This window comes from Carcharhinus amblyrhynchos, chromosome 8 (assembly GCF_965287045.1).
Source record: "Carcharhinus amblyrhynchos chromosome 8, sCarAmb.v2.hapA, whole genome shotgun sequence".
Classification (NCBI taxonomy): Eukaryota; Metazoa; Chordata; class Chondrichthyes; order Carcharhiniformes; family Carcharhinidae; genus Carcharhinus; species Carcharhinus amblyrhynchos.
This window is the reverse complement of record NC_137331.1, coordinates 111,727,741-111,750,065: the sequence shown is the minus strand read 5'-3', so window position 1 is coordinate 111,750,065 and position 22,325 is coordinate 111,727,741. Positions and strand designations below refer to the sequence as shown.

The window sequence follows — 22,325 nt, the reverse complement described above, 5'->3', positions numbered from 1 at the left end:
CCTCCACCACGAGCCTTTTAAAAAGTAACCCCCCCCCCCCATAGCATTTTAACATACGGCAAAATACACCCACAAACATATATTAGCAACAAATTAAAAGGGTTGCCCTCCACCACTACACAATTGTCATATGTACAAATATTTACTCCAGACCCCTCCAACACAAACATTTAAATTAAACCCTTTCAACAGCAGGTTGAGATAGGACAAAAAAAACCCCCACATACGTTAGCAACAAATCAAAGAGTCGCTCTCTCCCCAGCACAATTGTTATCTGTGCAAATATTTACTCCAAAACCCCTCCAACACAAACCATAAAATCAACCCCATCAACAGCATTTTAAGACAGGACAAAATAAACCCAAACATACATGAGCAACAAATTAAAAAGGGTTGCTCTCTCTCCACCACGACACAACTGTCATCTGTACAAATATTTACTCCAAACCCCTCCAACACAAACCTTTAAATTAAACCCCTTCAATAACATTTTGAGATAGGGCAAAAAAACCCCACAAACATACGTTAACAATAAATTAAAAAGGGTCGCTCTCTCTCTCTCTCCACACCATAATTGTTATCTGTGCAACTATTTACTCCAGAATCAGTAGGGGGGCGTAGTAAAGTGAAATAATAAGAGGAAATTAAAATAGAGATGGAATATTTAAAAACACTGAAAAAGAACCATTCAAAAAGGACATAGGTGATCCAGAAAGAGCAGGACAAGCTCCTGCTTCAGTCACAGCACATTATAACCGATGGCTGGATGGCTAGTTAGGGCAGAGGCCCTTTGGCTTCGCTCCTTTTTCCTCCGATTTAAAAGATTACTGGACTGGGCGGCCTGTATACATTACCTTATCGAAGGGACGTGGGAAGAGACGGCGTTGAAAATTGCTGGACCGGGGAGAGAGAGAGAGCGAGCACAGGAACAAGAATACACGGCTCAGTCCTGAACACTTCACCAGGGGAGAAAAAAAAAGCAATGACGGTGACTATAACGTGTTTGGGGATTTTTTTTGAGAGAGGGGAGGAAAATTAAAAGATGAAGAATACGTACAGATGTGAGTGTGTTGAAGGGAGCGATTAGAAGCGGCGAGACCTTTGAGAAGCTTCCATCTCCGGGACGGCCTTTGACTTTCCGCGGGCCCAACGCCCCCTCCGATTGGCCCGAACCCCCTCACGTGAGCCGCCAGCCCAAGCTTTTTGTTACGGGCCCGCTGATTGGTCCGTTTCCGGACTGCGGCCCGGCCCTTGTTCACGATCGACAATTTCAAAGGAATCTTTTACAGAAATAATTCCTCCCCCCCACTGCTGCTACCGCTAAATATGTTTCCCCACCTCCCTTTCCCCTCTCCCCTCTCTTCCTCAGCGGGTTTAATGTTGTATTGTGGTGAGAACTAACGGCTGCCCCCTCCTTCCCGGCATCCACCTGGCGGCGCCTCACAGCCCGTGACGTAACGTCTCCGAAGAGACTGGAATGTTCTAGAAAAGGAAGAGGGGGCTCCGTTACTCAGTCAGTCCAACCCGCGTAGATTTTAGCATTAAATTCGCTTCCGAAGTCTCTCTGTTAAACAAATTTAATTCGAAAGTTCGCTGGTTGGCAGTTAGTTAAGGTTGGTGATTTTACAAGTCATCGATTTTTTTTGTGTGTCGAGAGGGGTTGTGATAAATAAATATTCGAAGCCACGGTCGTCTCGGAGGCGGTTTGCTGCTGCATTCTTTTCATTAGAAAGGGGGGCGGCTGGTTGGTTGAATGGGGGGGGGGTGCGCGCAGGCGCTGTAACATGCGGCAGCTGTGTTTGCGGAGGCGATGTTCTGTATGTGGTGTGGTGGGGGAGGGGAAGAAAAGGGAAGGGCGAGCGTGCATGCGCCGACTGGGCGGACGGGTTGTGGGGGAGGGGAAGGGCGAGTGTACATGAGCGACTAGGCGGACGGGGGAATGAGTTCGCGCAGGCGCTGTAGATGCTTGATCGGTCACGCAGGGGTGGTTGATACGAGAGGTGGGGGGAGGGGCAGGTACTGCCTGAGTGAGCCGGAGTGTTTGTGATGTGGAGTAGTGGTGCGTGGGGGAGGGGACTGCGCAGGCGCCCTAACCGACGGTGTTTGCTCGTTGGAAAGGGCTAGCGTAGGCGCTGCTTAAGTGAGCCAGGCTGCGCGATGGCGAGTTGTGGCTGGTATGTGACGTGTGGGGAAGGGTTCGCGCAGGCGCAGCTGATGATTAGTGCTGCTTTGTGTGAGGCGGGGTGCAGGGTCAGGGAAGCGGCTTGTCGCAGTGAATGCTCGGCGAGAAGCAGGAAGCTGCTGTTACTACTTGGCGCATTGTGTGGGGGCGGGGTGGGTGAAGGAACCTGAGTCTGGGACCTTGAGAAGCGTTGTACACAACAGGCGTGGATGGAGGGAGATACTTAGGCAACAATGCGCCAACTAGAGCTGTGAGGAGTTGTTACTGTGACTGAATATTGGTGGATCACTTAAGGCAAAATACTGCAATGCTGCAGATGCACATTGGATTAAAGTTTATATTTAGTGTTGTGCCAGGTCCTGGCAAGAGAGGGGGAAGCTTGGCGGCTGTATGTCTGGGAACATTGCGCGCAGGCGGAGTGTTGCTGGATGGATATTTAATGTAGGGCTCTGGACGTTAATCCAAAAGCTCTGAAATAGGTGGAGTGGAGAGTGTTGCACAACCGTCGAGAAATATCCTGGGCAGTGCTAATAAACTTAACATTTAGCTACCTGACAGGAGTATTTTAATGATATAACTCCTTTTGGGTGTCACACAAGACGTGACTCAAATAATTGAGCATTCCAAATATTTCTCCAAAAGCGGATGTAGCAATAATGAGTCGTTGCGGCACAAGGGGGAGGCCTTTCGGCCCATGGAGGCCATGCCGGCTCTCGCTTTAAATTTAGTGCCTTTTCCCCACATTGAAAGAAAAATACAATGCTGGGAACAGACAGCATCTGCGGGGAGAAAAAAGTCAACCTTTCAGGTCGATGACTTTTCATCGGAAACTGAATGTGTTTTTAATACATTCTTCGAGTGCCGATTGTTAAATGTGTAGCCTTGTTCTCATTTTAAAATGCTGTATTCGTGATGTCTGTATACTCCACGCAGTACTTAATAAATAAACAATAAATATGAATAGCGTTTTGTGATTTTTAATGTGAAATATGTTGGTCCAGAATATTTAAGTCACTTTGGGTAATTTACATTTAAAGGATTGGAAATTTGGAAACTGCAAACCTCTGGCCATTATTTGCTTGTCAAATTTTCAGTGACGACCTGTGCATTTACTCCGTTTTGCCTTTTAAATTTGTGTTTCACAGTATGTGAATTAAGTTTTGAGCACTGCGTACCACTTTAAAATATCCCTAGTAGGAAAATAAAAGTAGTTAATTCACACACTTTCGTTTTCTACCATTGGTTGAAACATCCGCATTTGCCCGACGGGTAGAAAACTAAAAATGCCTCTGTCACGATTGTTAACCAGGAGGAAACATTTTGCCACCACCTCTTTAGTATTGTATAGCAGATGTTCGTGTTTTAGCTGCTTTGCCAATTTCATTTCGGTAACTAACAAGCAGAATGTATTGTAATGGTCTTTTTAAAAATCCAGTGTACGCAGCAATTTGGGCTTTGTATTCGGGCAGTTCTGTTCAGTGAGGCGAAAGACAAATCGTCAAACGGCATTTCTAAACGGGGATAACGTAGGGATACAGCCGCTTCATGAAATGTACAACTGACTAAATATTGGATGTTGGTTCTTGTAATGAAAATTTAGTGTCTATAGTGAACTTAATGTTGGTAATAAAACATTGTTCAAAGTAACTGTATTCAGAGCAGTAATTGCAAAGAAGAATTTTAAAAATATAGCGCCTATTCCAAAATAATTTTAGCTGCACTTTATTTTTCTGATTTTTAACAGCGTTTTTGAGTACATTTTAAAAGGTTTCGAGGATCTTCCAAGAAAGCATTGATTCCTTGCTGAAGAGCAATTTGGCTTCAAATAGGCTATTAAGAAACTACATAGGCAAGCCAGATTCTTTCCCCCATCATCTGACATTTACACACTTTCAGCAGGGTTACTCAAGACTCTTGTGTCCTGTGTCTTGCGTCCTGACGACTAAAGCTAATTATATAGTGCCTACCATTATCCAACTTGGATTTCTTACCAAAACTGAATTGAACGAGAAGAGTTTGGTCTGATTCTTTTACTAATTGTTGTTGCATGTATCAAGATGTTAATGATTGTAGCAAAGTATATGGTTTTCTCCTCTTCATTTATTTTACAAAATTCATGTGACAAGTATAAATAGTATTCATTAGTCTTTGAGCAGTGGGTTAAAACAACCAAAATCAGCAATAGTGATTTAGCTAAATCGCTAATTGTTTAAAAATGCTTGTGAATGCATTTTGGTAGAATCTGCTTTTGGTGATGGCAATGATCTAATGCTCACATTATGCTTGTCACAATTTACCTAAATTAGCCGCAATTTCTATTTTGTTGTACGGCATGCTCCATTTATTCTATTCATCATGCATTTACAACCATCTGATGCAGCTTAATGCCACAGGAAAACTTTAACCTGTTTACCAATAAATTATAAGAACCTTTGATGTTGCTTATAAAGTCAGTGCTATAAACTGCATATTTGAATTTTGTTTCATTCTTAACCGACAGCTGTTGATTTGGAGCAGAGCTTTAACAGCAGCAAAGTTTATTTGTGTTACAAGTAGACTTGCATCAACACTGCAATGAAGTTACTGTGAAAATACAAGTTGGATAGATACTATTTTTAATTTGTTTGGCTTTTAAAACTTTATAACATCTAATGTGCACTTGCAGAGAATACCATAGAATAGAAACAATCCATTTGCCCCCACAAGTCTTTTTTTTTCTATCCCATCTACCTCATCCCAGCCTTTCAGCCAATCTTTTTATTCCCTTGTCTCATGTTTTTCATGTTTTCTAGACAAATGAATATGACTAATTTCCCTATTATTAATTTGCAGCATGTGTTTATGCCCCCTAGTTTTGGATTTTCCCTCAAATGGGAACATTCTCTCTGCATCTACCCTGTTCTGACCCCTTCGTAATTTTAAAGACTTCTGTCAAGTAACCAAATTCTTCCTTTCTAAATAAAGCTCCAACATGTTCAACTTGGCAAATAGTTATCATCTCAATTCTGACACCATTCTTGTAATTCTCTTTACACACTCCAGTGCTTCATCCCTGTTACAAATGGAGATCAGGACTATGCACAGTCCTTTATTTGTAAGTGTCGCCTGTCCCAGGTCCAATGCATATTTAGTAAAATGTCACTAATTTTGAACTTATTCCCTAGAAATAAATCCCAGTGCTTTATTAGTGCTTTTAATTGCTTTGCTGATCTGTGTTACTTTTAGTAGGATCACCTGTATCCCTTAATCCCTTTGCTCTTCTATTCCATTCAGTTCCTTTTTTAAGGTAATTTGTTTCCTACCCAAGTGCATTTGCCACTTAACTGTACAATGCCATTTCTAATGTCTTATTACATTGTTCCTCAGCTTTTACTATGTTGCCAGTTTGAGATTAAATTATTAACGTAGATTATGAATGTGATTCCAGCACTGATCGTGGAACACTACTTTCCTCTTATTTGAATAAATGTCATTTACCCTTGCTATTTTTTTTCAAAGCCAAGTTATTTGATTTGAATGAAGTCCCAAATCATTTGAGACAAAATAATTGAACATCAAGCAGTGCTGGTAAAAGTTTTGGGGCCATGATGAAAGCAAGATCAAAGGAGTAGATTTTGAAGGAGGGAAGAGAGTAAGGAGGCAGGGAATACATGGAGAGCTTTCCGGAGTATAGAACAGAGGTTTCATTGTGTGGTTTGTCGACTAAGATGACAGCCAAAATGACTAAAACCATAATAGTCAGATATGGAAGGTATTCTGAAATAGCTTTCATTTATTTACCTCCACTTTCTGGATTACAAATTGTATAAATGAATGTTGCATTCAGACCATTATTAATGCAAAGTGGCATTCAAGGAAAGAATGCATGATTATGCTGCGTTTGCTATGTTTTAGTTTTTCTTAATTGACTTTGGCTGTCACCAGGTCATGCACCATATGCAGCCTGCTATTTGACATGTATTCTATAATAAAGGGGAAGGAACTGGAAAGGAAACTATCTAATGTTTGTGAAATGTATGGACCACGAAGATCCCAGTTTGATCCCTTTTTTATGCTGTTTAGATTTTAAACAAAATGTTGAGTGAGACACTGAAGGATTTCATGCACTCGCAGAACTATATCCTAGCATGTGGAGAAAGCCCATTTCCACTGGTACAAATCCTATTTTAAAATCTGACGCGTATATATGTATTCCAATCTCTGAATTTTTTTCATTGCTCCACACTGGATCATGAGCTTTGTTAAATTTCTGGATATTTTTTAATCTGTCTTTAGGGTCCTCACAAAGATGAGTTGTTTTTCACAAAGTTTGTGATATGCTTTTATAATTTCTGTAGTCTGATAGCTCTGTGAGATTATCCACTTTGGTAGCAAAAACAGGAAGGCAGATTATTATCCAGCCATAAGTTAGAGAGGAATGTGCAACAAGACTTCGGTATCCTTGTGCATCTGTCATTGAAGGTAAAAATGCAGGTGGAGCAGGCAGTAAAAAAGCAAATGGTATGCTGGCCTTAATAGCAAGGGGATTCGATTGCTGGAGCAGGGCAGTCTTGCTGCAATTATACAGGGCCCTGGTGAGGCCATGTAGAATATTGTGTGCAATTTTGGTCTCTTATCTGAAGAAGAATGCTCTTGCTATAGAAGGAGTGCAGAGAAGGTTCACCAGACTGATTCCTGGGAAGGCAGGATTGATGTACGAGTTTATGATCATGAATGGCAGAGCAGACTTGAAAGGCTGAATTGCCTCCTGCTCTTTATGTATACAAACATTTCTAATGCTGCTGAGTACTGTGTGCTGATTTGTGCTGTTAACCCAGTTAGTTGTGTTCAAATCCGTCAAATTTCCTCTATAGTGTCCTCTATATGCACTTGAAGGCTTTCACAACAGCCTTTGTCCAACCAAAAGGCTGCTCTAGTTAGTTATAAATAGTGGACATGTTAAATAGATAAAACTGTAGCAGTCTTTAGTTACTGTTATGATTTTTGTTTGCATGTGAAATACTCTTCATTTGCTAGTGCATGTTGCCCTTTTGTAGATGTACATTTTATTCACAGGATATCTAGTCATTGGCAAGGCCCATATTTATTATTCATTCCTAATTACGTGACCACCACTTTGAATCATTGAAGTCTGAGATGCAAATACTTCACTGGCTGGGGGTTTGACATGTAGCATTTGAAGTAATGGTTAATCTAAAGGCTTATCTGTGGAATACTTAATCATAGCATTTGACTACATTTTTGATGTGATTTTTGTTTTAAATATGGTTCTCCTCCAAATGGGTGGATAAAGCTATTTGGCTTAACATCCGCCAGTGGGGAAATGTTAGTCTATGCTAAAGGATGTAATAGCAGTGCATTTAGCAATAGAATCAAACAGTCAGCATGTTTTAAAGGAAAAATCATGCCTTAACAAATTTATTAGAACTTTGACATCAGGATAAAGGGAAGCCAGTAGATGTGATATACTCTGATTTCCAAACAAAAACCAATTAAGGTAATGCACAAAAGGCTACTCTAAAATGCTATACAAGGGTGGCACAGTAGTTAGCACTGCTGCCTTGCAGCTCCAGGGTCCTGGATTCAATTCCAGCTTCGGGTGACTGTCTATTCTCCCACTGTATGTGTGGGTTTCCTCCAGGTGCTCCAGTTTCCTCCCACACTCCAAAGATGTGCAGGTTAGGTGGATTGCCTATGCTAAATTGACCTTTAGTGACCAAGACAACTAGGTCAGATGGATTAGCCATGGTAAATGTGTGGGGTTACAGGAATAGGTCCTGGGTAAGATACTCTTTCAGAGTTGGTGCCGAGGTGATGGGTTGAATGATCTCTTCTATGCTGTAGGGATTCTATGGTTTTAAAGTAAGAATTCATGGTGTTAGGATAGTATATAAGCACAAATAGAAAATTGGCTAACTGAAAGACAATTGGGATAAGGAGCATTTTCAGGATGACAACCTGTAACTAGCAAATTAGTGTTGGGACCACAACTATTACAATATATAATTTTGAATAAGCAAGTGGTGAGGATGAGAGTGGGCAAAAACTTGACAGATGGAACATAGGAAAATGTGATGGTGTGCACTTTTCTAGGAAGAATATAGGAGCTGAATATTTAAATGGAGAAAGACTGCAGCATGAGGTCCCAATGCACAAATCACAAAAAGCTGGTATGCCAATTCAGCAGTTCATGGGGAAGGCAAATGGAACATTGGCCTTTATTTCAAAGGAAATGGAGTATAAAAATAGGGAACAAGGACAGAAGATACTGGAAAAACTCAAGTCTGGTAGCTTCTGTAAGGAGAGAAAGCAGAGTTAAGAACTTGAAACATTAACTCTATCTCCTTACAGATGCTGAGAAACCTTCCGGCATTATCTTACAGATTCTAGCATCTGCAGTAAATCTTATACAAGGCAATAGTTAGATCACACCTGGAATACTGTGAATGGTTTTAGTCCCCTTTATCTAAGGAAAGATATAATGGCATTGGAGGCAGTCCAGAGAAAGTTCACTAGCTTGATCCTGAGGTATGCAGGGATTTTCTTACAGGGAGAGGTTGAATAGGTTGTAGCTGTACTCATTGGAGTTTAGAATGAGGTGACTTTATTGAGACATACGGATTCTCAGGGCTTGACTGGGTAGATGTTGAGTGGTTGCTTTCCCTTGGGGGAGAGTGTTGGACCAGAGGGCATAACCTCAGAATAAGGGGTTGTCCGTTTGACAGATGAGGTTCTTCTGAGGCTAGTGAATCTATCATACTTTACCACTGAGGGCTCAGGTAGTGAAGTATGTTCAGGGCTGAGAGAAACAGATTTTAATTTTTAGTAAGGAAATTGAGGGTTATGAGTGTAAGGCAAGAAAGTGGAGATTATCAGATCAGTCAGAATCTCATTGGCTGAGCAGACTCATTGGGAAAATGGCCTACTTCTGCTCCTACGGTGGTAGTTTTGTGACCAAAGTAATGGTCCCGTCAATATTAAGTATGTAAAAATTAGCAATTTAAAATGATCCTTTTCCATTAAAATCAATGTGAATTTTAAAATGACATGATTTGGCACATAGCTGTTTAAGAATTAAGCTAAAATCCAGTATTAGGAATTATTTTGGAGTTGAGAAATCTTTTCCCCAGGCCACATGACCCTGTTGATTAGGTAGACAGCATTTTACAGAATGTTAACTGTGCTGGGAATTGTGAGCAACTATTTTAATTAGGTTCCTAGCTCCTGGTGTTTACGCTGTTAAAGCTGTTTTGTATAGCTCAGTAGTATACTTGAAAATTCAGTTTAATCTCTGATCCAAAAGTGTATACAATATAGCACAGACTAGCTTATACTTGCTAGAGTTCCAGAATCTAAATTACATTCTGCCTCCCCTCCCCCCCCACCCTGCCAAAGTATGATAAAGAACTTGAGTTAGAAAATTTTGTTTTGATGTGCCAATGAATTGGGGTGACTGGAGAATTGGCAAGAAGATGAGAAGTTGATGGATTACCTCCTGTGATAAGGCAGCATTTACTGAATAATCCTGAGTGCACTAATAATTAACAACTGTAAGATGCCTAGTCATGCTCACAATGTGGCTTATTTACTCAAGTGAAATATTTGTACACAGACCCATTCTCTGCAAGCAAAAGATAGTTTAAGCCTCGAGTCTTTTAATTTATTGCGGAGCCTTTACTTGCCTATTACTTCATGGCAATGCCTTGACCAATAAGAGTCAACATGCACCCTTTTTTTTTCCCCCAGTAGAAAAGTGGCATTCTTGCCTTTGTCCTGATGGGTGCAAGATGAAAAGCTTTAGCAACCTCTTCTTCAGTATTCAAGTTACGTACTACCAAGTGACTATTTTTTTGAGATCAGAAGGTGTTTGATAAAATGCCATACAGCAAAGCTGAAGATCACGAACTAAAAAGATCTGTAGCAACATAGATACAAAGTTGGCAGGAAATAGAGTAATGGTGAATGATTGTATTTTGGACTGGAGGAAGATATACAGTGGAGTTTCCCTATGTTTGGTATTAAGAACCCCTTTAGTATATAAGTCTAGACTTGGATGTACAGTGCACAATTTCAAAATTTGCAGATGAGACACCTTGGTAGCATTGTGAACTGAGGAAGATAGTGATGAAATCCAAGCAACCATAAGTTTGTGGACTGGATGGACAAGCTTAATGTAGGCACTTTAAAATGATCCTTTTAAAGTGGATGTAGGAGTAGAGTGACCTTGGTATAAATGTGCAGAAATTATTTAATGTGGCAAGGCAAGCTGAAAAAGGTCAGGAGTCATGAGCCCAAAGCAAACTTGAAGTGATGGATAAGATTAGGCATGAATTGTTAATGAATAATAATTGTTTCTGTGGTTCTAGAATAGAAAAGTATTTGACCCCAAGATGAGCTTCTAACCAAATAGCCACATCATCAAACTGCCAATTTCTATCTCAAGCATTGCCCAACTCTGCTCTGCCTCACCTTTTCTGTTACTGGAACCTTCATCTGTGCCTTTGTTAACCAACTAGCCAGTTTCACACATTTTACCCTCCCATAAACTTGAAGCCTTTGTCCTAATTTGCATAATTTAAGCTGTGCTACACTGGCTCCTGGTTTAAATTCTCAACCTTGTTTACAAGAATTCCCTCCTAAACCTCACCTCTTCACAACCTACCTCTTTGGCCTTCTGGTAATCTGTTCTAATATAGTTTTAATCATTGATGCCACTATTAAGTTTTACTACAGTGATAATGTCTGCATTCTACTGATTTCCAGATCACCAATTAATGAGTCTAACTGAGCAAAAATGCTCATGTCAATCTTGACTCATCTTAAATGTCATAGCAATTGATTTACAAAATAAATTGGTTCACATTTTCTAACTAGAAATCTAGAATCTTTTTGGCTAAACTTTTTGTTAGCGAAGCTCTTGAAACAACGTGAGCCAGAATAGCTTGTGGTATCAGAAATGTTTATAATCCCATAATAAAATATTTGGCAACTGTCGAATTGCATCAGTGACGCTGACAGCTTCAATTAATACTTGCTGCATCTGAATTTATACAATGTTCAGGTGTAGGGAATTGACTTACAAACTGAAGCAGAAGTCCACATCAGTTTGGCACCACCTCTGTGCCATCTGCAACTCTACATCCAAAAACCTGTTCCCACAATGTCCAGTCTGGGGACAGAACCTAATCTAAATTTAAACTCTGCAGTCATAAATCTGAGTTTGCTGTGAATTGTCTGTAATTCACTCGTGATTGAAAATCATTGCTGTCATGCTGTTCCAGGTTAATTCTTCACCTCCCCACCTGCCTGCCTTTGCTGAATTGGTAATTGTATAGCATTACTTTCTTTTAAGTTCTGGTTAGGCTGCTACCGCTCTTATGGACTCAAGGATCTGAAATGCAACAAAATGAGGATAGAAAATCACATATAGCTATCATTGACATTTAAGGTGGTTCAAGTTGTGGAATTGGGAATTTGTTTTGTTAATTGTGCCATATCCAATTTCTTCCGATTATAAGGAATTCTGCTGAGGTGGGTAGTTTCCCTAACTGGTGCTTAGCCTGTATCTACACACAGATTTAAGTATAATTTCTCAAATACCTTGTGCCGTTGCTGTCACTACAAGTTCAGTTCCCTTACTGGCTAATGTTATTCATGAATGCCCACCTTCTCAGCTTGCCTTGGCTGAGGTGTGGTGGTCATTTGAGTTAAATCATCACTAAGCTCTCTCCCTCAACAAGGAGAGCAGCCTCTGATCATCTGGAACTATGGTGACTTTGCCTTGAAGTTTCATCTTGAATTCTAAAAATGTAACTATTGCTTTACGTCAAGTGAGGTGAAATAGCGTCACTAAACATCCATTTATAAAAATGGAAATGAGAAAAATTACCAAAATCTTCAACAAATCTGTTTCCACAATTTTATTTTTTGCCTTCGTGGTTTCCTGTGTTCAGTGTGGGTTTAATCTGTCATGTTCTTTAAAGTAGTAGATCATGAAATTCCGGTTAATTTTGTTTGAAAGTTACATCATTTCCAGTTTAGTTTGTTTATTTTAGTGTCACAAGTAGGTTTAAATTAACACTGCAGTGAAGTTACTATGAAAATCCCCTAGTTGCCACACTCTGGCACCTGTTTGGGTATGCTAAGGGAGAATTTAGAATAGCCAATATACCTAACCAGCACATGTCCTTTGGACTGTGGGAGGAAACCCACACAGACACTGGGTAACATTTAAACTCCACGCAGTGACCCAAGCTAGGAATCAAACCTGGATTCCTAGCACTGTAAGGCAGCAGTGCTAACCATTGTGCTGCCTGCGATCTAGTCAGAATGACATTTTCCAATATACACTCTCCCCTTTCTGGATAGGAGAAAATGATTGGGATGTGGTTTAAAAAGAAAATCTAATACCTGTACAATTGAAATAGCTTTTCATGTAGGAAAAGAGAATCTGGGTAGTCTACCTGAATCTTTAATTAGTTTTTAGAATATGTGGCTTGCTGCAAGGCCAGAATTATATTGGCCATCTCTAGTAGGCCTGGTGGTGGGCTGTCACCTTGATTAGTTTGAATGGAATGATCCAGCAAATCAGAGGGCAGACATTGCTGTGGGGCTGAAGTTGGCCATGGCACACTTGAGTTTAAATTTCCAGATTTTTTTTATGTTGAGTTCAGATTCTCAAACTCAGTGCTATGAAGTTTATGAAATATTAGTCCAGTAACATAATCACCATTGCTATGTTTGTTGAAATTCAAAGTATTCAGTGGACATAGAACCAATACACAACAGCTGTTAGTTGTTTCACATTGCTCAATATGAGGTGGGCCTGTCAGCTGTTGAATTCAATCTGCAGGAATAGCATTTGCATATTTCAAGTAGAAAGTCCAGAAATTCAAAGTGGTATACATTTTAAGTTTTTATTCATGAGGCATTAGTGACTGGATCATCCCAGATATGGTAAGCTGCCTTCTTGAAATGCTGCAGTCTGTGAAGACACTCAGATATTGGGTAGGGAGTTCAAGCATTTTGACCCAATGTTTTCGTATCAAAACATTATGGAACTTGAGGGGAACTTGCAGGTGATAGTTCCATGTGGCAACTGCCCTTGTTCTTGTTAGAGGTCACTGGTTTGGCAGTATTGTCAACAAAACCTTGGCAAGTTGTGACAGCACATCTTGTAGGTGGTACACATTGCTACTCACAGGTGCTGGATGGAATAGTAGTCTAGTGGGCCACTTTGTTCCAAAGGGTGGTGAGTTTGTTTTATGGAGCTCCAGTCCTACTGGCATGTGGGGAATATTCCCTGATACTCCTGACCTGGTACCTTGTAGATGATATGCTTTGGGTAGTCAGCAGAGTTATTTACCATATGATAGTCAGCCTCCAACTTGCATTAGAGCCTGCCATGGTAGTTGAGTCCAGTTATTTTTCCTGGTCAGTGGTGACCCAGGATGTTGATGGGAAATTTGGTTAGATTCCTTTTTAAAACTGTTATTGTCTGGCACAAATGTTATTTGCTACTTATCAGTAGAAGCATCACCATTGATTAAAACTTACTACATGTAGGCACAGACTGCTTTGAGTTGCAAATAGAACTGAATGCTACTATAATCAAACACATCGTTGCTTCTCACCCTGTGATGGGAAGATTACTGATAAAGCAGCAGTTAGTTGCACCTAGGACACTAACCCTTATTCAGGGACTGAGCTCCAATTTATCATTTAGTTATGACTTCAATAGTGATTTCTGCCCTGAAACCTACAAAAGGGCTTCTTAAAATTGAGTGGCCCTAACAGCATTGTTAAGTGCTGCTTGATAGCACACCTTGAATGTTGGGACAGTAACTGGCTGGATTGAATGTATGCTTTTTGTGATCATCCCCTTTTGTCATCCAATTACTCCTGCCTTTCACTCATCACCAATATTCTATTTTGGGCTGGTGGGAGGCCAACAGGAATGCTATTTGAGGAATTTTATAGACCCCAAATCCAAGGAATGTAAAATTCTGCCTGGGAATTCTTCCTATTTTGAATTTTCTTTCCTTGTACATGCTTTCTCCTGTTTAGATCTGTAACTCTGATGTGGATTTCTAATCACTCTACAATAGCCTTTGGGCTCTCCCCTTTTCTGAATACAAGTTTAACTAATCCCCATCCACATCACCTATCTCTAGAGTCTGTCTGACCTGACAGCATTTTGTTTTACATCACAGTTCCTTGTAGTAATGTCCCATGCCCAACCATTTTCAACTGCTTCATAAAGGACATTCCCAATGTTCTGTCAGTTTAAGGTTAGCGGTAGGGCTGTCCACTGATGAATGTGGAATACTCTGTTCCATTCAAAATTTTCATAATAAAACAGCTCTTACATGCAGCAAGTCTTGGATAATTAACTTTTGTGCCCACAAGTATCAGGTAATACCTGTCTCAAATGAGTCCAAATGCTTCCTTGACATTAAATGGCATTATTGCTGAATACCCCACCATCAACATGTTCTTACACAGCCCAAGATAATGTTAGAATTCTCTCCACTTGCCTGCAGCAACACCATCATCCAGGATAAAGCAGTCTGATGGACAGCTATCCAACACCTTAAACAGCTATTCCCTTCATCAGTATGCTGACTGCAGTTTTAACTAGCTGCAGCATGCGGTGCAGAAACTCAAATTATTTGACCTCACCTTCCAGACCCACAACACACACTAGGAGGACAAGCGCAACAATATGCATGGAAACCCTCGTTTCCAAGTCAGAATATCGCTGTCAAAAATCTGAAACCTCTTATCCAACAGCATGGAATATCTTTGCCATGCACTGCAGCAGGTCAAGGTCAATTATAATATATAGAATATCTAACAATGCACAATCTCAAGTTGACTTAACACAATTTGACAAGATTATTGACCCGATGGGTATAAACTTTTGACATATTACATTTTAGGAACTTTATAAACTCTTCAGCCTAAACTAAATGCCTTTAAGGGGTAGATCCAAGGTAGTAGGAACATTTATTCTGGACAAGTGGGAGAAACTCAGATTTTGGGGTTCTTGCTTTGCATGTTTCTGTCAAGTAGATTTAAACAACATCCTGGAAATAAGAGAACACTACGGCCAGTTCTGTAGTTCGAGTGCACATAAACGTTTAAGTATTTAATAAAACAAAACAACATTTAGTTATGAACATTTTTATATACATTATACCTTGAGCACACAACATCATAGTTTCAAGACATAATTGATCATGTAGCTGGAGCAGGCTGGTTAAAGGCCTGACTGAATTCCAAAACCTGGTCCCTTGGGTGGTTCTAATAATGAAGTTAAACCTTTAGCAGGCTCACAAGAAAAACGTCCACTCCTAGAAAGGACAAAAGATAAAATAGAGTTACTTTTAGCAATCCACAAGCCATTCTGCAGTGAAGAATATGCTGCTGTTGAATAGTACAGACATTGGTACTATATCACAGGGCTAAGCCTCAATTTTAAACTTTAAAAAACCTGAATTTTTCCTGAATATTTTTAATCTTTTCTGATTAGCATATCAACAACTTGTATTTATTATGATGTCTTTAATTTGGTAAAACATCTTAAGACACTTCACAGGAATGTTAAGCAAAATCTGACAGTCAAGTGTGAAGATATTAAAGGTGACCAAAATCCTGTCGTGCTGTGGGTTTTAAGGGATCACGTTAACAGAGAGGTAGAGAAACAACAGAGCATTAGAGAAGGGAATTGCCTCAGTTGCGACAAAGATGGAATTAGTGATAAGGGAGACTATGGCTTTGACTTCCTAGTATTCAGTTCGGAGGAAATTTCTGCTCTTGTAGCACTGCATGTTGGACAAGCACTGTAACAAGTTAGGGAAAAATGTGGAGATGGTGGTGTTTGTATACGTGAGACGCCTGAACTGTTTTTGGATAAATATCGCCAAGGAGTAATCTTTGGGAATTCTTCCTCTCGGAAGTGGAGAGTGGATATTAAATATTTTTAAAGCTGTGTTAGATGAGTTTAAGGGTATAGAGAGTAGACAGAAAAGTAAGGCTACAATCAGATCGGCTATTACCTTATCAAACTGCCAAGCAGACTTGAGGGGTCTGAATTGCCTACTCCTATTTCATACGTATTCCTGCTGAGTAACTTTGACTTAAGAGCTACTGCTGCTTCAACTGTGAAGATTTCTGTACCGATTCATTAGCATACAGAACTTAGTGGACCCCATGGAACAGTTGAGGTTTTAGTGCCCCAAACACCAAACCCACTCTGCAATTTACTTCCTTGCTATGGCATCAGGCTCTCCAGACTTCTATTTTGAGGAGACAGTTAAGCAATGGCATGCAGATGAATTCCAAGAATTATAAGGCTCCAGTCCTCAAACTGTATTTTACACTCCCCTACCCAACCCTGAACTTGCTGAAATTAAAACAGATTAAATGAATGCTAGGTTTATAGGTTCTGACATGAGTAACAAAACTTCCACCACCCCTTGCATCATATCTGCTTGAGTTAACCATCTAATATCAGGAAATGGTATTAACCATTTGCTACTGCAAATTATAAATAAAGCACTACCTACAATTATGTGCCAATTATTTTGCACTTGATCAAAATGTTTGCACTTTATTTCCAAGAAGGACTTTTATTTTGAAGTCAGTTAATTTTCCCCTCATGGGGAAAAGAGAAAATTACTTTTAAAAAGCCCCTGGAATTCTTGCAATGCTACAGTCTCCTCTTGCTGAGCTTGATGTCTTCCAACTCAGTTGCAGAATGACTGAGTGTTTGAAAAATGATCTGAAAATAGGAACATGTTTGATAACAGCATCTGAAAATTAAATTTCAGCAGTAGGTTTAATTTTGAGCGGTGCAGTTCTGGCCACCACTGATCAGACAAATTGCATTTGCACAAGCGATGGGACTGACGTCCTTTGCTGCTTGTTATTCACATGACTGAATAACACAAAACTGATTAACTGAAGCTTTGAGCAAAATGTGTGCTTCAAAGAATGAACACAACCAACTGTTCAGTTAACAAGTTAATCTAGTTTATTTACAGTACATGGAACAGATTTTATACATTAGAATGTTTGAAAATTAGACTGATTTACATAAATGGCTAAATATAAACTGGGTCTATGAAACTTGACTCAAGTTGTCATTGGTCAATTTAAGCTAGGAAGTAAAACAGCTGTTGGGACATTCAGACATGCAGCTGCCTGTCCTAAATTCCAAAATACAAGAGGTTGTTTAATGTAACTGCCTTGCACATCCATGACAAGAGATGGAAATTATAATGCATCACTAGTTGCTGTTTGTTATAACTCTTTGCAGATTTTTAGATTAGTAATACATGTTAACATTATGGAATTTTATCAAATTACATTATAACCATCCATTTTTTCCTGTTACAAAAATTTTTTAAACCCTTTCTCAACAAGGTCAAATTCCCCTCCCTCTGCATTGTAGAGATAATACAAAAGAATATCAGCAATAATCTTTATCAAAAAACAGAATTACTTGTCTAGACTGACATGAATATAATCTCAGAACTATACCCATGTCTAAATTACCACCTTTGGGGAACTAAGATGAAGCTTTTTTAAAGAAATCTTCATAATCCTGAAATTATGGCAGTAGAGATAAGAAAATAATGCCCCAATTTATTTTAATGAGTACATAAGCAAGGAAGTGCAATAAATCTGAATTTTGTCCTGCAGTCTTCACTGCTGGCCCACCTCCTGCTCTTGACTCTGAAATTCTTTCACAGGTCCTGAAATATAGTTTTGTATGCTTCCCTTCCCTTAAGGGAGGCTGTCTGCAAACATGCTTCAGCCTAGTTAGTGGCTTTGCCACTCAGGTTTCAGTTAAAATGCAACTCTGGTTTGTCTGATGCAATACATCTCTGGCAGGTGCAAGTTCCGAGTATTTGAAATTACTCCAAGATTGGAAGTTGGGGAAGAAAGCACATCTAAATTATGAAGCACTGAATATAATATTTTGGTATAGCGGTTGCCATGGAAAGGATGGAATAGCACTGGATAGGGATTTAAAGGAGAACTGTTGCAATAAAGATACCATTGCACTGTAAATGCTGTGCAGATCTCTGGTAGTCAATTTTAAAAAAGCACCTTAGTACACAGTATAAATGTGTGCAAAATATAAAAGATAAGGGATTAACAGTATAGATTTAACATTCCATGATAGAATCTAAAATAATTTGGATTGGTTTAGTCTATATGCAAGTTTAAAAATCCTAAAACTCACTGCTGTTATACATAAAGCTCATTTCCTCTAAATCTTCCAAATGTAAATTTTAAAACATTGCATTTTACAGTATTCTTGCATTCTACTTACCTTGGGCCAGGTTTGGGCATTTTGCCAGCTTTTAATTCATCAATTATTTCCTCCATATCTTTTGTCGTTAGATCTTCCTGTAATGCAAATGTAACATTAATATCAATATGCAGTTATACAACTTGCTCTGAAGAAAAGTTTCAAGTATTTGAATGGAAATGTAGCACATCCCTATATACTTTAACAAAGGATACAGGAGTAGAAAAGCTAAAAATCAAAAACTCAAGGTTCAATTTCTGGTTCATTATAAGTTAGCTGATATCAGCCAGGGTTCCTAATCACTAATACAAAGTACAAATGTGAAGATTAGATGAGAACAAGACCTGTGACAGTTTACCAATGCTTACTGTATTGACAAGAAGAGTGGCACTTGGCTGAATCATTGGACTATACTCCAGGAAGAATCAGAAAAGGGGTAAATATTGACAAACATTATAAATCTAATCCACTGACTTATAAATCACATGTTCTTGAGCAAAATGGTTTAAAATGTTAAAAAAACATGTAAACTGCAAACTATTTAAAATCAGTTAAGTCATAACTAAGCAAGTTTATTTAAAGCTGTACAGTTGAAAATTAGAGCCAAGGGCTGGATAGTGTGTGTTGTGTATTAACAGACATTTTAATTTTCTTCAATTAGAAAATCATCCTGCTGTGAATCACATCGAAATCATATTTATTGAAACATTTAAAGACGAGTAGTATTCCAGTTGCTGCCATTAAAAGTTGAGCAGTCATTTGAAATTGGATTTAGTGTTGAAACTATTTCTTATTAACTATGGTAAAGATGTTGTTAAACTTGCCTTATTGTAGGAAAGCAAAAAACAATCCATTTCAAATACTTACATAATAATTGTCATTAATTTGCACCATTGGTGCATTGACGCATGCACCCAGACATTCCACTTCTGTGACAGTGAAAAGCTTGTCTGGTGTAGTTTCTCCAAGAGAAATACCTAAAGATGAAAAGAACTTAACTGAAAACACTCACTTTTAGAGACATATCAGAACCAACCTGGCTGGATTCACTTGTTTCAAAGTAGTTTTTTCAAAAATCCTTAATGGTTTAAGGGCTAGATGTCTTGCTTCCATTGCAATACAATTTTAGAAAAGGCACTTCTTGAAAAAAAGATAACTTTGGTAAACCATGATCAACAAAAATTGCTTCTTTTGGGCTTCTGTGCCAGATTCAATATTTAAAAATCATGACATATGCTTAATCATTTATATTGAATAAAGATTTTACTGCTGCCTTTGACAAATTACACAATTTACAATAGAATTGAAGATACCAGAATAAAAAAAAATTCAACAATTTACTGTTTAGCTATACAGTAAACAAATGTTAAATAAATACTATCTAAAATTTAGGTTGATAGTTTCAATGGTGAAGATAATCAATCACATTTTTCATGTTCCAATAGTCAAGCCTGTCAATTTCACATGGAGAGGGAAAGAAAAGTTTCCAATTGTCAGAGTACCTTGAAGAGCAAACAAAATTCTTCTGGTACTTTTACTAAAAGAAAATAGGAAAAAAGTTTCCTGCACGAGTTGTGATAAAGTTGCTACGGTGCAGAGGGACCTGGGAGTCCTTGTGCACGAATTGCAAAAACCCAATTTGTAGGTGCAGCAGGTGATCAAGAAGGCAAATGGAATGTTGGGCTTTATAGCAAGGGGGATAGAATATAAATGCAGGGAAGGTCTTGCTGCAACTGTACAGGGCACTGGTGAGGCCGCAGCTGGAGTACTGTGTGCAGTTTTGGTCGCCGCACTTGCGGAAGGATATATTGGCCTTGGAGGGAGTGCAGAGAAGGTTCACTAGGCTGATACCAGAGATGAGGGGGCTAGCTCGTGAAGAGAGACTGAACAGACTGGGTCTGTACTCGTTAGAGTTTAGAAGGCTGAGGGGGGATATCTTATAGAGACATATAAGATAATGAAGGGGATAGATAGGGTAGAGGTAGAGTGTTTCTTCCTGCTTAGAAAGGATAGCAGGACTCGAGATAAGGGCGGGGGGGGGGGGTGCAGTTTAGATCGGAGTTGAGGAGGAACTTCTTCACTCAAAGGGTGGTGAATCTCTGAAATTCTCTGCCCATTGACGTGGTGGAGGCTACGTCGCTGAATATATTTAAGTCACTGGTAGATAGGTTTCTGATAGACAGGGGAATTAAGGGTTATGGGGAGAAAGCGGCAAAGTGGAACTGATCCACTTCAGATCAGCCATGATCTTGTTGAATGGCAGGGCAGGCTCAAAGGGCTAGATGGCCTACTCCTGTTCCTATTCCTTATGTTCTTATGTTCATTGGTGGATTGTTTACAATAGTTCTGACAAACACAAATAAAGCATTGAGGAGGCTAGATAAAGGCTCCTGTCGTAAGAAGTTCCATTGTAGAGAACTCATCCTTTTTTATTTCTGGATACAAATTACAGCTTTTGTCAAGTAAGTCTTGACAAACCACTGCTGTGATCTCAGATGGAACACAAGGTGATGCACTTACGTGGTGCCATTCAGGAATGAGGTATTGGCAGAGATATTTTTCACATTCAATGTTACTAGTAAGTTCCATAAACAGAACTCGTCCAACCCAAAATAAGATGCTCAATACCTAGCTGAAAAATAGAGCAAACTGATATTTTTAGAAAGAACCTTAAGCTCTATATACCAGCAACTAATATCACAGGCCGTTACATAATTTCTCATTTTATAAAAAGGCATCATGTATAAGAACTCCAACAATGGAAGACACAGCTTATACTTGCTATACCATTCATTAATGGACATGAGCATAGCAAGATATAGATTCTTAGAACATAGAACAGAACAGTACAGTACAGGCCCTTCGGCCCTCAATGTTCTGCTGTGCTATGTCCAAGATCAAGCTATCCCACTCCCTATCATTCTGGTGTGCTCCATGTGCCTATCCAATAACTGCTTGAAAGTTCCTAAAGTGTCCGACTCCACTATCACAGCAGGCAGTGCATTCCACACCCCAACCACCTTGGACATCCTTCCCACATGAACTTTCTCATTATGCCCCCTAGTAACAGCTACATCCACCCGAGGAAACAGTCTCTGCATGTCCACTTTATCTGTCCTCTTCATCATTTTATAAACCTCTTTAGAGCGGAGGACGATGAGAGGTGAATTAAAGAGAAAAGCCCCAGCTCCCTCAAAAGCCTTACCCTCCAAACCAGGCAGCATCCTGGTAAGTCTTTTCTGCACTCTCTCTAATGCTTCCACATCCTTCTTATAGTGAGGTGACCAGAACTGCACACAATATTCCAAATGTGGTCTCACCAAGGTCCTGTATAGTTGCAGCATAACCCCACGGCTCTTAAACTCAAACCCCCTGTTAATAATCGCTAATACACTATGACCTCTTCATGGCTCTATCCACTTGAGTGGCAACCTTCAGAGATCTGTGGATATGAACCCCAAGATCTCTGTTCCTCCACATTCCTCAGAACCCTGCCATTGACCCTGTAATCCACATTCAAGTTTGTCCTACCAAAATGAATCACCTCGCACTTATCAGGGTTAAACTCCATCTGCCACTTTTCTGCCCAGCTCTGCATCATATCAATGTCTCTTTGTAGCCTACAGGAGCCCTCCACCTCATCCACTAGTCCAATCTTGGTGTCACCAGCAAATTTACTAATCCACACTTCAGCCCTCTCTTCCAAGTCATTGATAAAAATTACAAATAGCAGAGGACCCAGCACTGATCCCTGTGGTACACTGCTGGTAACAGTTGCCTCCACCACCACCCTTTGTCTTCTATGAGACAGCCAGTTAC

The 22,325-nt window shown here is 39.5% G+C and overlaps 2 protein-coding genes across 4 annotated transcripts in view; both read right to left on the bottom strand.

The window, feature by feature from the left end:
• Window positions 1-1,209, bottom strand: part of ankrd12 (ankyrin repeat domain 12) — a 222,177-nt gene extending 220,968 nt beyond the window's left edge. For 2 of the 3 annotated variants that reach the window (XM_080194653.1, XM_080194655.1), the window contains exon 1: window positions 1,058-1,208. The gene's annotated coding sequence lies outside the window, so the exon portion shown is untranslated. Of the gene's footprint in view, window positions 1-1,057 lie in introns of all 3 variants that reach the window. The other variant, XM_080194656.1, reaches the window with a different exon arrangement.
• A 14,142-nt stretch (window positions 1,210-15,351) lies between these two features.
• The window catches only part of ndufv2 (NADH:ubiquinone oxidoreductase core subunit V2), a 28,395-nt gene continuing 21,421 nt past the window's right edge, over window positions 15,352-22,325 (bottom strand). Inside the window, exons 6-8 of the mRNA XM_080194651.1 lie at window positions 19,374-19,483; window positions 18,528-18,604; window positions 15,352-15,537 (exon numbers count right to left, since the gene is read on the bottom strand). Of these exons, the coding sequence (XP_080050777.1) occupies window positions 15,444-15,537; window positions 18,528-18,604; window positions 19,374-19,483 (281 nt within the window). The 3' untranslated portion in view covers window positions 15,352-15,443. The remainder of the gene's footprint in view (window positions 15,538-18,527; window positions 18,605-19,373; window positions 19,484-22,325) is intronic.